We start from the raw sequence: 16256 nt of genomic DNA, 5'->3' as shown, positions 1-16256 counted from the left end.
CCTTTGCTTTCCAAGAGAAACATCGAGGCCAGACTGACATTTGCCAGCGATAAAGTTGACAAAGACCAGGACTTCTGGAATAATGTTCTTTGGACAGATGAGTCCAAAATTGAATTATTTGGACACAACAGCAGAGGACATGTTTGGCGTAAACCAAACACAGCATTCCAAGAAAAGAACCTCATACCAACTGTGAAGCATGGAGGTGGAAGTGTCATGGTTTGGGGCTGCTTTGCTGCAGCAGGACCTGGTCAGCTCACCATCATAGAATCCACGATGAATTCTACTGTGTATCAGAAGGTGCTTGAAGAACATGTGAGACCATCAGTTAGAAAATTAAAGCTGAAGCGGAACTGGACCATGCAACATGACAATGACCCAAAACATACTAGTAAATCAACCAAAGATTGGCTGAAAAAGAAGAAATGGAGAGTCCTGGAATGGCCAAGTCAAAGTCCAGATTTGAATCCCATTGAGATGCTGTGGGGTGACTTGAAAAGGGCTGTACGTGCAAGAAACCCCTCAAACATCTCACAGCTGAAAAAGTTCTGCATTGAGGAGTGGGGTAAAATTTCCTCAGACCGATGTCGAAGACTGGTAGATGGCTACAAGAACCGTCTCACTGCAGTTATTTCAGCCAAAGGAGGTAACACTCGCTATTAGGGGCAAGGGTGTCCTATCTTTTTCCTCAGTTAGAATAGGCATTTTTGTAGAATGACATTTACAGAAGATCTTGAAAAGACTTTTCTTCAGTTTTCTTTGTTTAGTCGGATTACTTTAATCTCTCTGTATTGTTGAAACGGAGATGAAATAACCATTTATTAAAAATGTTACAAAAAACCACATGCTTTCAAAGGGTGTCCTAATTTTTTCACATGACTGTATATATATATATATATATATATATATATATATATATATATATATATATATATATATATAATATATTAGGGCTGCACAATATGGGAATTTTGTGCGATTAGGGCCCTAAAAATTGCGATGACGATATGCGAGGTCATAGTGACATTTCAGAAGCTTTGATTTGTGGGGGTCAGGGTGCTGTGCGTTGTGCCTCTTTGTTTCAATTGAGCGTACACTGCTTACTCGGGGAGCCAAGCAGAGCCAAACAATGGAACAGGCTCAATGCTCAGCTGTGTACTTTTGCCCCTCTTTTTGACGATTAGTCGGGGTCCTGGCACTCAGACCCTACCAATCAATGTGATGTGTTACAATGACATGCTAGAAGGTTGTTAAAATAACCGTAAACCAAGAACTTAAATGGGTTGTGTCACTTCAGCAAGCGGCATTTATCATGTACAAAAAGTTAATACAAGACACTTACTAATATATTGTGATTATCCATATTGTCTCCTTTGCTGGCTTGATTCATTTTCCCATACACTTCTCGTTTCCATGGTTACGACCACCCTGCAATCCAGCAGCATTGTAGCATTGTCCGTGCTTGCACACTATAGGAAAAGGTGCGGCCTATGCACACTCCCGTGGTCCCGGCCGCCAGAGGGGTGGGCACCTTTTTCTATAGTGTGAAAGCATGACCACTGCTGCTGGATTGCAGGATGATCATAACCCCTGGAATTGAGCAGTGTATAATGTGATGGAAAAATGAATCAAGCCAGCAGAGGAGGCAATATTAGTAAGGGCCTGGTATTAACTTTCTCTACATGATAAATGCCATTTGAGGAAGAGAGACAACCCCTTTAAAAGGGGTTATCCCATGACTAATGTAAAACATGAAAATCAGACATCATATATTACATGACAGTCTCTTTCTAACAAAGCTAGAACCAGCCCTGTACCTCACATGGATCCAGAGATCTCCTCATTCATTGCTCTGCTGACAGCTCAAGGGGAGTGTCTGTTCTGCTGCAGCTAAGGGGGCGTGTCCATGTTCTCCCTATCACAGCTCAGGAGACAGCTGAAGGAAGAAACTGAGCATGTGTGGCCATCTCAGTGAGCAGGTCAAAGAAATGCAAAAGAAAACAAACAGCAGATGGCGCTATACAGATACATTTTATTAAATAACTCAGTAGCTATGTTATATTTTTAATTACATGCAGTTACAAAAGAATTCAGATCCAGGTGCTGGTTTAAAAACTGTAGAATATTTTTCGTGGGACAACCCCTTTAATCATAAGTGAACAAAACTTCACACATCACTGTGGCACGTCAGATATTTATTTAAATTAAGTTTCCCTGTAAAGAGCACCTGTCACCACAAAATGCAGTGCAGTCTGCAGGCAGCATGTTATATAGCAGGAGGAGCTGAGCAGACAGTATATAATTCTGTATTACTTTTAATGTATACATTTAGATCTCTGCTCTTTCCTAGTTCAGTTGTACACAGATTCATTTTGTTTCTTCAGGATTTGTCAGAAAAACACCAAAAGACCCTGCAGCTTTTACGCAAGCAGCAAACAATCATCTTGGATGATGAGCTCATCCAGTGGAAGAGACGGCAACAGCTTTCAGGAAACGGCGGTCCTCCAGAAGGCAGCTTAGACCTTTTACAGACATGGTTTGTGTCTTCTGGCATTGCTTTTGTATTTGTTCTACAACTAATAAGGTCTTTGTTCATGGGATTATGTAGATAAATTGTGTGAGGTTCTGGGCTGAAGATCATCATAAGCTGATAGATGTCCTCCATAACATTTTTCTTTGTTTATGACATATTGTCTTGTGCTTCGTGACTGTGTGAAAGTTACATTTTGGGCACAGATTTTTTTTTTCTTATGCAAGTTAATAGTTAATAATTACACTGCACCGCTGCTACAAGCTAGACTCCCTTGAAAAGGATGCAGCGCTCACATGAGTACAGTGACTCCTCCCAACTGCTCTTCTGGGAGTGTAGCGGGAGTTGGACCCTCGCTGTTCTGATATTGATTACCTACTCTGAAAATGGTCATCCATATCCTGACACGGCACAACCTCTTTAATGTCTCTCCCTTCTGAACAATGCAGGTATAGTATTACCTACTGGAGGAATGTGAAGGGGTTGTCTCATCAGAAATGACTCTTTTCAATAAGTGCTCTGTGGACCAGTCAACTCTGTCCAGCACCATCAACAGGGTAAATGTAGTATTACATGGCAGTCATTTAGATGAAAGACCTTTCATATCCTATAAGGATTGTTTGCTTTCTCCAGAATGGGAGCTCCTCTTGTACAGTGTGATTCTTTGTTCTGGCTCATGGGTTGGGGGTGCGGAGCAGGGAACCTCTTCTGTGATGTCCATAGGACTAAATAGAAAAGTTGTTTTCCTGAGGAACCATCATCACAGAAAAAGCTATTGACTTGTTCTAATTCCATCCATTCAAATGTACTGATGTGTACTACCCCACCTCTCCTCTTAACAGGTGTGAAAAACTTGCAGAAATAATCTGGCAGAACCGACAGCAGATAAGACGGGCAGAGCACCTGTGCCAACAGCTGCCTATTCCTGGGCCTGTGGAAGAGCTACTTGCAGAGCTGAATGCCACCATCACAGATATCATCTCTGCTTTAGTAACCAGGTAACATCTAACTTACCAGGTGTTCCTCAGGTTTTGTTTCAGCTCTAACATGATAAAGGAAAGCATGCAGTGTTGTCAGAAAGCTTGTCACTGTGTGTGGTTTATGTGGCCATGGAAGGTTATTAGAGTAGTATTTGAAGAAGGGTGGTGGCTTAGTCATCTCCTTTTTTTAATCGCATAGTAATAGCCTATATATGAATATTCTATGTCAATTTTTGTTACAAAAAATGGTAGGATTGTTTTTTGGATATAATTTTTGGAACTCGCTCCATGTATTCTACTTCCTTTCTTGACTCTTTAACTTCCTCCTTTATTTGGACTTTTAGTACAGCAAACAGTCTCACTTGACTCTCTGTCAGACCATCCACTGTGGGAAGTGGGAAGGAGATGAGTGACTACACATTACACTGATAAGTGCAATGCTCTGCTGTGAACATCTTTATCTCCATCTATTAAGAGAACAATAGAACTTTCATACTGTTATCCAAATTATACCATCATATACTTTCATACTATTATAGGGACAATGTTTCCCCCTTGCAGAAATAAAATGGGATTGGGATGGGATTCCTATCTATATAGGAGTTTTATCTTTCTGTGCTGACTGCTACAGAAGGACAATATTTATTTTTCAGTGGTATAGTACAGCTGAAATGAAAAACTGCCAAAAATTCATAAAAATTATTTGCCCGTGAATATTGAGATAAAAATACCCCTTTTGGATGGAAAAGTCCCTTTAAATGCATTTTCACTATGGAAATCGGGCTGGAGAACCGTTTTTGAAATGTACAGTCGTGGCCAAAAGTTTAGAGAATTACATAAATATTGGAAATTGGAAAAGTTGCTGCTTAAGTTTTTATAATAGCAATTTGCATATACTCCAGAATGTTATGAAGAGTGATCAGATGAATTGCATAGTCCTTCTTTGCCATGAAAATTAACTTAATCCCAAAAAAAACTTTCCACTGCATTTCATTGCTGTCATTAAAGGACCTGCTGAGATCATTTCAGTAATCGTCTTGTTAACTCAGGTGAGAATGTTGACGAGCACAAGGCTGGAGATCATTATGTCAGGCTGATTGGGTTAAAATGGCAGACTTGACATGTTAAAAGGAGGGTGATGCTTCAAATCATTGTTCTTCCATTGTTAACCATGGTGACCTGCAAAGAAACGTGTGCAGCCATCATTGCGTTGCATAAAAATGGCTTCACAGGCAAGGATATTGTGGCTACTAATATTGCACCTCAATCAACAATTTATAGGATCATCAAGAACTTCAAGGAAAGAGGTTCAATTCTTGTTAAAGGGTTTCTATCACTTGGTATGACATAATTAGCTGTCAGACACTAGCGATCTGCTAGTGTCTGCTCTGGCCAACCATCCTACTATAATCACTTGTGGGGCAGCGGTTTTGCTAAAAAACTAACTTTTATAAATATGCTAATGAGCCTCTAGGTGCTATGTGGGCGTCATTAGCACCTAGAGGCTCCGTCTACCTTCATACACAGCCGCCGCCCAGCGCGTCCCTCCAGCCCGCCCATGTCCTCCTCCATGTGACGCAGCGGCCGAATTCTCGCGCATGCGCCGTGCGCGGCTGTATTCGGCGCATTTGAGATGTGAGCTCGGAGCGGTCAGACATTCAATGCGCATGCGCCGAATACATCCGCGCATGCGCATTGAATGTCTGACCGCTCCGAGCTCAGACATCTCAAATGCGCCGAATACAGCCACGCGCGGCGCATGCGCGAGAATTCGGCCGCTGCGTCACACGGAGGAGGACATGGGCGGGCTGGAGGGACGCGCTGGGCGGCGGCTGTGTATAAAGGTAGACGGAGCCTCTAGGTGCTAATGACGCCCACATAGCACCTAGAGGCTCATTAGCATATTTATAAAAGTTAGTTTTTTAGCAAAACCGCTGCCCCACAAGTGATTATAGTAGGATGGTTGGCCAGAGCAGACACTAGCAGATCGCTAGTGTCTGACAGCTAATTATGTCATACGAAGTGATAGAAACCCTTTAAGAAGGCTTCAGGGCGTCCAAGAAAGTCCAGCAAGCGCCAGGATCGTCTCCTAAAGAGGATTCAGCTGCGGGATCGGAGTGCCACCAGTGCAGAGCTTGCTCAGGAATGGCAGCAGGCAGGTGTGAGCGCATCTGCACGCACAGTGAGGCAAAGACTTTTGGAAGATGGCCTGGTGTCAAGAAGGGCAGCAAAGAAGCCACTTCTCTCAAAAAAAAACAAACATCAGGGACAGATTGATCTTCTGCAGAAAGTTTGGTGAATGGACTGCTGAGGACTGGGGCAAAGTCATATTCTCTGATGAAGCCTCTTTCCGATTGTTTGGGGCATCTGGAAAAAGGCTTGTCCGGAGAAGAAAAGGTGAGCGCTACCATCAGTCCTGTGTCATGCCAACAGTAAAGCATCCTGAAACCATTCATGTGTGGGGTTGCTTCTCATCCAAGGGAGTGGGCTCACTCACAATTTTACCTAAAAACACAGCCATGAATAAAGAATGGTACCAAAACACCCTCCAACAGCAACTTCTTCCAACAATCCAACAAAAGTTTGGTGAAGAACAATGCATTTTCCAGCACGATGGAGCACCGTGCCATAAGGCAAAAGTGATAACTAAGTGGCTCGGGGACCAAAACGTTGACATTTTGGGTCCATGGCCTGGAAACTCCTTAGATCTTAATCCCATTGAGAACTTGTGGTCAATCCTCAAGAGGCGGGTGGACAAACAAAAACCCACTAATTCTGACATACTCCAAGAAGTGATTATGAAAGAATGGGTTGCTATCAGTCAGGAATTGGCCCAGAAGTTGATTGAGAGCATGCCCAGTCGAATTGCAGAGGTCCTGAAAAAGAAGGGCCAACACTGCAAAAACTGACTCTTTGCATAAATGTCATGTAATTGTCGATAAAAGCCTTTGAAACGTATGAAGTGCGTGTAATTATATTTCACTACATCACAGAAACAACTGAAACAAAGATCTAAAAGCAGTTTAGCAGCAAACTTTGTGAAAACTAATATTTGTGTCATTCTCAAAACTTTTGGCCACGACTGTACTGTTTTATTGGCTGTGGTTATTGGTGACCTTTACAATCTTTGTCATGTATTACCTATTCATTCTCTGTAAGCACCCATTCACATGGGCCGAAGCACAGTGCAATGATCAGGAACAAACTGTGTGTTCCTGATTATTGCGCCATCATTTAGCCCCGCACTACAGCTGCATTTACAGTAGTCACCTCTGTATGGGGGTGAAGGATCGCTACTACGGTCATTCATTCCCATATTGATTGTTTGTCAACAGGACATCCTTGTTCATAGAGGTACTCACCTACCAAATGGGCATTTGTGTTCGTACAGTGTTAGTCCCTGATAACTGTCCCAATCATCTGCCCTAAGAACCAGATGAAGCTTGGTTGTTGTCATTAAGTCTATACACTTAGTATCTCTGCTTCTTTCTACAGCACATTTATCATTGAAAAGCAGCCTCCACAGGTACTGAAAACACAGACAAAGTTTGCAGCAACAGTTCGGCTGCTGGTGGGTGGAAAACTGAATGTCCACATGAACCCACCCCAAGTGAAGGCCACGATCATTAGTGAACTACAAGCCAAGGCTCTTCTAAAGAATGAAAACACACGCAAGTAAGTGGAGACATTCCTTTGTATCCATCTCTTCTCTTTTTCTTAGCTAACCTGTATTGTGTCTTGAAGTGGTCATAGACATTGAGATGTTTGTTAGCACTTCACTCTGACTTGAAGATAGTTTTGTAGATAATGGTTATATAACATGCCCGCCATCTGTATGCAGCATCTGTCAAGAGATAGATAGATTTCTTCACCTAAGGGTACTTTCACACTTGCGGCAGGACGGATCCGACAGGCTGTTCACCCTGTCGGATCCGCCCTTCCGCTATTTCGCCGTGCCGCCGGACCGCCCCTCCGTCCCCATTGACTATAATAGGGATGGGGGCGGAGCTCCGGCGCAGCACGGCGGTGCACAGCGAAAGCCGCCGGACTAAAAAGTCGGACATGCAGGACTTTTTAGTCCGCCGGCTTTCGCCGTGCTGCGCCGGAGCTCCGCTCCCATCCCCATTATAGTCAATGGGGACGGAGCGGCGGCACGGCGAAATAGCGGAAGGACGGATCCGACAGCGTGAACAGCCTGTCGGATCCATCCTGCCGCAAGTGTGAAAGTAGCCTAACACATATCTTTGTTATGTATCCCTTATAATATCTCATTGCTGCCTCCTATGGTTAGAGTCCTTATCTATGTCATAGCTCCTAATCTAGAACAGTCCTCATGGTTCATTTTTTGCCTGCAATTTATTATTTTTCATCACTTAATCTGATGTAATTCGCTAAAATACTTTGCCTTTGTTGTACAGTGAGAGTAGCGGAGAGATCCTGAATAACTGTTGTGTAATGGAGTACCACCAGGCCACCGGCACGCTAAGCGCACACTTCAGAAACATGGTAGGTATGCATTAATGCCATGGGTTCTGGTATCAGAAAAAGTTTTCCTTTGATGTACCCAGAGTAGCAGCATGCTGCAACTTGAAATTTGGCTGAATTGGATATATGCCCCCAATAATGGCATCAGATGTGACCTTCATTATTTCTTATAGGAGACTCTGTGAGGTGATTTCATATTTTTGCTCAAAAACTCCTCTGCCTTTTTAAAGCAGTTTTTACATGTTTTGGGAACACCTATACATGGTTTAATTAGATTAGATGATAAAAATCCAGCTTCCTTCTGGCTAATTCCTTAATTCTTTCTTCTAGTCCTTGAAGAGGATCAAGCGTTCAGACCGGCGTGGGGCAGAGTCGGTCACTGAGGAGAAGTTCACTATATTGTTTGAGTCACAGTTCAGTGTTGGGGGAAATGAACTGGTTTTCCAGGTGAAGGTGAGAGGCCAATTACAGATATAATGATCAATCTGCCATAGATGTTCCTGAAAGGAAGATTTGTCACTATAACTAAAGCCAATTTCAAATTGTCATTTTCTGAAGTGTAATGAAGTGTTAAATTACCAGAGAACATGGCGCATACGTCCAATTATTGCTCATTACTATCAAATACCTTACGCAATTTTTTTTGTGATCATTCCTTAATTTTCCAATTTTCCAGAAAGTCAAATAATCTTACACCTGATTGCAACACAGAATTTTATAAGCCCAGAAATAGGGGATAGAGATGATAGAATCAATTAGGCCTCTTTCACACGGGCGTGTCCGGATGCGTCCTGGTGCATTGCGGCAAACCCGCGCGAGAAGGAACGCAATTGCAGTCAGTTTTGACTGCGATTGCGTTCCGATGTTCAGTTTTTATCGCGCGGGTGCAATGTGTTTTGCACGCGCGTGATAAAAAACAGACTGTGGTACCCAGACCCGAACTTCTTTACAGAAGTTCAGGTTTGGGTTAGTTGTAGTGTAGATTGTATTATTTCCCCTTATAACATGGTTATAAGGGAAAATAATAGCATTCTGAATACAGAATGCATAGTACAATAGGGCTGGAGGGGTTAAAAAAATTATAATAATTTAACTCCCCTTAATCCACTTGTTTGCGCAGCCCGGTTTCTCTTCTGTCTTCATTTGTGAGCAATAGGACCTTTGATGACGTCACTGCGTTCATCACATGATGGATGGATCATGTGATGAGCGTAGTGACGTCATCAAAGGTCCTATTGTTCACAGATAAAGACAGAAGAGATGCGGGCTGCGCAAACAAGTGGATTAAGGGGATTTAAATTAATATTATATTTTTTAACCCCTCCAGCCCTATTTTACTATGCATTCTTTATTCAGAATGCTATTATTTTCCCTTATAACCATGTTATAAGGGGAAATAATAATGATCGGGTCCCCATCCCGATCGTCACCTAGCAACCGTGCGTGAAAATCGCTCCGCATCCGCACTTGCTTGCGGATACTTGCGATTTTCACGCAACCCCATTCATTTCTATGGGGCCTGCATTACGTGAAAAACGCACAAAGAGGAGCATGCTGCGATTTTCACGCAACGCACAAGTGATGCGTGAAAATCACTGCTCGTGTGTACAGCCCCATAGAAATGAATGGCTCAGGATTTAGTGCGGGTTCAATGCGTTCAACTCACGCATCGCATCCGCGCGGAATACTCGCCCGTGTGAAAGGGGCCTTAGGAAATCCCTCTGATTAGGATAAAAAAGTGATTGTAGTAGTTTTCCTGATAATATTTAATTTTATGCTGCCTTTCCTTAAAGCAGAATTCCCATCTTAGACAATGGGGGCTTATCGCTAGGATATGCCCCCATTGTCTGATAGGTGCGGGTTCCACCGCTGGGACCCGCACCTATATCGAGAACGGAGCGGGGAGCGCTGTGGCTGGAGGACCCCAGATTTCCCGGGGTCCGTCCACCACCAAGCGCTAATCCCCGCCTCTCCCATAGAAGTGATTGGGAGCGTGCTGCGCATGCGCGGCCCATGCTCCCATTCATTTCTATGGGGCAGACGGCAATAGCCAAGCCAGCGCTTGGCTATTTTCGGCGGCTACATAGAAATGAATGGGGGGCGACTGCGCATGTGCAGTGCGCTCTCCTTCACTTTCGGGGCTCCGTTCTCGATATAGGTGCGGGTCCCAGCGGTGGGACCCGCACCTATAAGACAATGGAGGCATATCCTAGCGATATGCCCCCATTATCTGAGATGAGAAAACCCCATTAAGGGCTCATGCACACGGCTCTTGCACAGCCGTGCCCGTATTGTGGGCCGCAAACATCGGGTCCGCAATATTCGGGCATTGGCTGTGTGCACCCCTTAATCTCACGGATGCGGTCCTCAATCCGGAAGGTCGATGCGGAACTGAGGCACGGACCCCCACGGAAGCACTACGGAGTGCTTCCGTGGGGTTACTCTCCGCGCCTCCGCACGGCAAAAAAAGTAGTGCATGCACTACTTTTTTCGGTGCGGACCTTCGCATGTGAATTGCAGACCCCATTCAAGTGAATGGGTCCGCGTCCACATGCGGCGGCCCTACGGTCGGTGCCCGTGCATTGCAGACCACAATTTGCGGTCCGCAGCACAGGCCCAGCCAGCACACGTTCGTGTGCATAAGCCCTTAAAGTTTTACATTCTATACCAGGGGTCAGCAACCTTCGACACTCCAGCTATTCTGGAACTACAACTTCCAGAATCCTCCTTTCACTTATATGGTAGTTACAAGAACAGCTGGGTAAGTGTGCATGCTGGGAGTTATAGTTGTCACAACATCTGGAGTGCCGAAGGATGCTGATCCCTGTACTATATTATGACCAACTATCAGTCCAGAATATTTGATCATCCAACACCTGTCCAGTGCCGGATTTAGAAAGTTTTACTGTATTACTTTCTTGGTTTCCATTAGTTTTTATCATTGATCTGTTCTTTTTCCACAGACCCTCTCTCTCCCTGTTGTTGTAATTGTCCATGGGAGTCAGGACAACAATGCTACAGCAACAGTCTTGTGGGACAATGCATTTGCCGAGCCAGTAAGTTGTTAGCTTTGACTTGTCTTACACTGGTCCTGCATCCTCTTTATGTCATGTGGTCAGATCTCCTTGCTGCATACTTCTGCTGTTATATTATTCCCAATACATTTTTTTTTTTCCCATGGAAAATTTTCCATCGTCTAATGTGTCTGATCTTTTTTTTACAGGGTCGGGTGCCATTTGTGGTTCCAGAAAAAGTTCTTTGGTCTCAGCTATGTGAGGCTCTGAACATGAAGTTTAAGGCAGAAGTTCAGAGTAACCGAGGGCTCAGCGATGAGAATCTTGTGTTCTTGGCACAGAAACTTTTCAACAACACCAGTAACCACAAGGATGACTTTAACAACATGACCGTGTCCTGGGCACAGTTCAACAGGGTGAGAGGCAGAACATCCTGGCTTAAGGGTCATGCACGGAGCTGGTCACTGTCCCAGTGTTGCCACTTGGGCATGCCACATGCTAGTACAAAAATTGCTGGGCTGCTAAGGACTAGAAATATGCAAAGAGCCCTCTCCAGTTTCTACTCACATTATTTTGATCAAGTGTCAGAGAAATTGATGGATGTAACAGATACATGAGATAAAAAACTGCTTCTTTTCTGCACATTAAGAAGTCCTGTGAAAAGCACAAATGATAACACATTATATCAGAATTGAAAAAAGCTATTTCTGTTACACCTGTTTGTACACGCATATTTTCTAAAATGTACCTGAATGTGTATAAGTGAGGTAACTACTGCTAAATATCCATTAGTCACTAGTGACATGAACTTGGAATTTTTTAAGGGATTGTGCCACACTTGTAATATGTAAGTTCTCAGATGCCACTTGTCATTGAAAGTAAAAACATCTTGTTACATTCGTACTGGTATGGTACCTGCTCTGTGCCTCACCATTGCCATCCTGTAAAAGTTGTAAAAAGCGTGTTCTGCAAGGAATAATGCACCCTGACATAAGTGTGGACATTCTGCTGTTAATTTGACCCTATGCACTGCAAAGTTTGAAATCCATGGTGGAAATCTGCAGCATTAGGGCTCATTCACACAACCATCTTTATGTGTCCTATTCATTTCAATGATGCCGCAAAAGATGTACTACTGTTCCGTGTTTCTGCAGAAAAGATAGAGCATGTCCTATTCTTGTCCACAATTGCGGACAAGAATAGGCATATCTGTTGTGTGTGTTCCGCAAAATGCGGAACGCGCACAGCCAATATCCGTGTTTTGCGGACCGCGAAACACACATGGTTGTCTGAATGAGCCCTAAATTAACATGCTGCAGATTTACAATACACATCACAGGTCGATTTGTCACTCATATTTTTTTCCTCCGTATTCAGATGAGGTTTTTTAAAGTGTCATTCTCTTTGCTGGAACTATGAAAGAAAAGAAAAAAAGCATGGGTTTGTGGTTCTCAAATCTGCCATCGCAAAACCCGCAGCTCATATGTCTGTGTAGGTGGAGGGTATGATGCTATATTTGTACACATACGGTATGATCAAAGTGGCAAAATCAAGTCAGTGGTGCGAGAGATGCACCTGAGAACAGGAGCTTCGCTGACCATTCAGATGTTGCAGAGCTGAGTTTGCCAATGTGTAAAATGGAGCTATCACTGCATACAAAACTATAATTTTAACTTCAGTTATCCAGTGTATGGACGGTTACAAATGTCAATAGCTGGGACTGTTCTAGCAGATGACCATTGACTATTTGGAAGCTACTATTCTGACATCACAGGCTTGGATGCTTGGAGTGGGGGACGAATGCAAACTTGTGATATCCACGACCATTGATCCTTATAATGAGTCGACAGACTATTAAGTTGCTGTATGTTCATATAGTGTGTGTTTTTTCTTTTATTTAGGAGAATTTGCAAGGCTGGAATTACACTTTCTGGCAATGGTTTGATGGAGTAATGGAAGTGTTGAAAAAGCACTTAAAGCCTCACTGGAATGATGGGTAAGTGTGAACTCTGTATAGTTCATTAATGCCTAGAAAACATGGTGGCTTCTTGTGATAATCTGTAACCCACATGAAATTAGTCATGGCAATTTATAACCTGTTTTATGCAAATTATCTATGAGCAATTGTTAGCTTGCATTTCTCATGTTCATTTAACTTTGTTTTAATACATCAGCAAGTTCTTATAGTAAATGTCCACCATTGAATGACGTTTTGTTTAGTTTTTTTAGCTAGATTTTTATCAAAATAGGTCGAATGGTTTGGTTTTGTTCCGATTAACATAATATATTTCTAGTGCCAGAAATTAGTTTTTCGGAGAGCTGCATATCCCCCGCATAGAGAGAGATTTAAAAAATACTTTCAGCCTGAAACCTCCCCTAGAGGGAGAAAAAGATCTCGCTGCACACAAGTTTGTGTTTAAAGATGGCACTCGCTCACAAGTGCAGCGGGAGCCATAGCTCCTGGGTGCCTGCTGTTTTAAAGGCTATGTACACCTTTTGGGGGAAATCTTTGTTTATGATTGCATTTTACTAATTTTTGCCTAAAAAACATTTTCAATTGGCCTTTTTAAAAATATTGAGCCATTCTGAAACAAAGGGTTAAAGAGGACCTTTCACCGATCCTGACATTGTGAACTAAGTATACAGACATGGAGAGCGGCGCCCGGGGATCTCACTGCACTTACTATTATCCCTGGGCGCCGCTCCGTTCTGCCGCTATGCCCTCCGGTATTCTTTTCTCCCAGGCTGTGAGCTCTGCGCTGCGATTGGCCAGCGCTACAGCAGAACAAGGGCAGACTCCGCCTACTATAACTTAGTGACCGAAATCTCCCCCTACCATAACTTAGTGACCGAAGATACCGGAGGGCATAGCGGGAGAACGGAGCGGCGCCCAGGGATAATAGTAAGTGCAGTGAGATCCCCGGACGCCGCTCTCCATGTCTGTATGTCTGTATACTTAGTTCACAATGTCCGGATCGGTGAAAGGTCCTCTTTAACTGTTTCTCTAACTGTGTGACTGGTACTTTCATTTTCACTTTGTGTGGTCATCTAATAACCCTTATCTCTAAACTACCAAGAGGTCATAAACAATTAATTAAGCCACATTCTTATGAGTGTTTATAATGTGAGAGAACAGAGATGAGGAGCATGTCTACTCTTCAGGTGACGGAAAAGACAGAAAATCCACAGGCTTCTAGTAGAGCATCTCAGCGCTGTACACAAAAAAGGATTCCATATTGTTAATGAAAACCAATTGAAAAAAAGATTTTTAGCTCAAAATGAGTACAATGCAATAATAAAAAATTGCCCCAAAGGTGTACTTAGCCTTTAAACAGCAGGCACCCAGGACTGATATATGTGATCGACGATAGCAAGGATCGCATACATTTAACTCCTCAGATGGCGTGGTCAAATGTGACCACAGCATCTGGGAGGTCAAAAACCAGGAGCACGTTCTTCTGGCAGTGCACCGGCTCCCCCTAGTGAGGATCAGGGAGCCGGATGGTGTGTGCAGCAGCTCCTCAGTGATACGAGGCTGCCGCACTTTAGTTCCTATGGAGAGCCTGCTACGGCTCCATAGAAACACATTGTTAAAGTTCCCTAGAAAAAATTATTAAAAAGTAAAAAAAAAAAAAATTTATATTTAAAAATATAAAGATAAAATAAATATATAAAAAATAAACATCATGGGCATTGCTGTGTAGTATTAATATATAAAATATTTATCCCATTGGGCGAACAGCGAAATGGCCAATTCGACATTTTTTTGGTCGCTTCATCTCCCACAAAAAATGGAATAAAAAGTGATCAAAAAGTCATACACAGCTCAGTATACATTAAAATAAAAAAGTTATAGGGGTCAGAATGTGGCAATGCAAATAAAAAATGTGTTTTTGTCCAAATTTTTAGTATTAAAACGCAAAAAAAAACTATACATATGTGGTATCGTTGTAATTGTACTGACCCAGAAAATGAAAGTATCAGGCCAGTTTTACTGCATAGGAAACACTGTTGAAATAAAACCCATAAAACCGTGGTGGAATTTTTTTTATTTATAATTCCACTCAATTTGGAATTCTTTCCCCTTTTTCACTACATTGTATGCAACCGTAAATGGTGCCATTAGAAAGTACAACTTTTCCCACAAAAAAAAGCCCTCATACGGCTTTGTGAATAGAAAAATAAAAAGTTATGACTTTGGGAAGGCAGGGAGCAGGGGCGTAACTACTATAGCGGCAGACCATGCGACTGCTATAGGGCTCAGGGCAAGAGGGGGCACAGTTGGGATCATCCACTTGTCTACTGGGGGTAAAAACTTGGTCAGGACTCTACCCTCTAAAGCAGGCATGCTCAACCTGCGTCCCTCCAGCTGTTGCAAAACTACAACTCCATAGCATGCCCGAACAGCCTACAGCTATCAGCCTACAGCAGGGCATTGTGGGAGATGTACTTTTACAACAGCTGGAGGGCCTCAGGTTGAGAATGCCTGCTCTAAGGCCCCTTTCACACGAGCGTGACGGATTAGGTCCGGATGCGTTCAGTGAAACTCGCACTATTTTGCAAGCAAGTTCAGTCAGTTTTGTCTGCGATTGCGTTTAGTTTTTTCCGCGCGGGTTCAATGCGTTTTGATGCGTTTTTCACGCGCGTGATAAAAAACTGAAGGTTTACAAACATCTCTTAGCAACCATCAGTGAAAAACGCATCGCACCCGCACTTGCTTGCGGATGCAATGCGTTTTTCATGCAGCCCCATTCACTTCTATGGGGCCAGGGCTGCGTGAAAAACGCTGAATATAGAACATGCTGCGATTTTAACGCAACGCAGAACTGATGCGTGAAAAACAACGCTCATGTACACAGACCCATTGAAATGAATGGGTCAGGATTTAGTGCGTGTGCTATGCGTTCACGTCACGCATTGCACCCGCGCGGAAAACTCGCTTGTGTGAAAGGGGCCTAAAGGAACAACTTTTAGCAAATGGGGCAGTGGAAAAAATGGCCCAAGGGTCATTGAAAGGGGTTTAGGTGGAAACCCTTCTGTCCTGTGTGGGGGGCCTGGTTTGATCCTTCCTATGGGCCCTTACTTCTCTAGGTACGCCACTGGCAGGGAGTAAAAGACAAAAATGAAAATCGCCTGGTCCTGAAGGGGATAAATACATGTATGTTCAGGGGATTTTTAGCTCTGTATCATAAAAATGAAGCTCGCTTCGCTGTAAGGCCCCATTCACACGATCGTATTTTTGGTCGG

General features: G+C 43.3%; 1 protein-coding gene across 3 annotated transcripts in view; it reads left to right on the top strand.

The window, feature by feature from the left end:
* LOC121005428 (signal transducer and activator of transcription 5B) overlaps positions 1 to 16256 on the top strand; it is a 218877-nt gene that overhangs the window by 191864 nt on the left and 10757 nt on the right. For all 3 annotated transcript variants that reach the window (XM_040438192.1, XM_040438191.1, XM_040438193.1), the window contains exons 8-15: positions 2385 to 2536; positions 3373 to 3528; positions 7006 to 7185; positions 7929 to 8016; positions 8326 to 8448; positions 10959 to 11051; positions 11219 to 11425; positions 12911 to 13005. In XM_040438192.1, the coding sequence (XP_040294126.1) occupies positions 2385 to 2536; positions 3373 to 3528; positions 7006 to 7185; positions 7929 to 8016; positions 8326 to 8448; positions 10959 to 11051; positions 11219 to 11425; positions 12911 to 13005 (1094 nt within the window). The remainder of the gene's footprint in view (positions 1 to 2384; positions 2537 to 3372; positions 3529 to 7005; positions 7186 to 7928; positions 8017 to 8325; positions 8449 to 10958; positions 11052 to 11218; positions 11426 to 12910; positions 13006 to 16256) is intronic.

Source organism: Bufo bufo, chromosome 6 (assembly GCF_905171765.1).
Source record: "Bufo bufo chromosome 6, aBufBuf1.1, whole genome shotgun sequence".
NCBI lineage: Eukaryota > Metazoa > Chordata > Amphibia > Anura > Bufonidae > Bufo > Bufo bufo.
The sequence above is the reverse complement of the archived record's forward strand: the minus strand, read 5'-3'. Positions and strand labels throughout refer to the sequence as shown.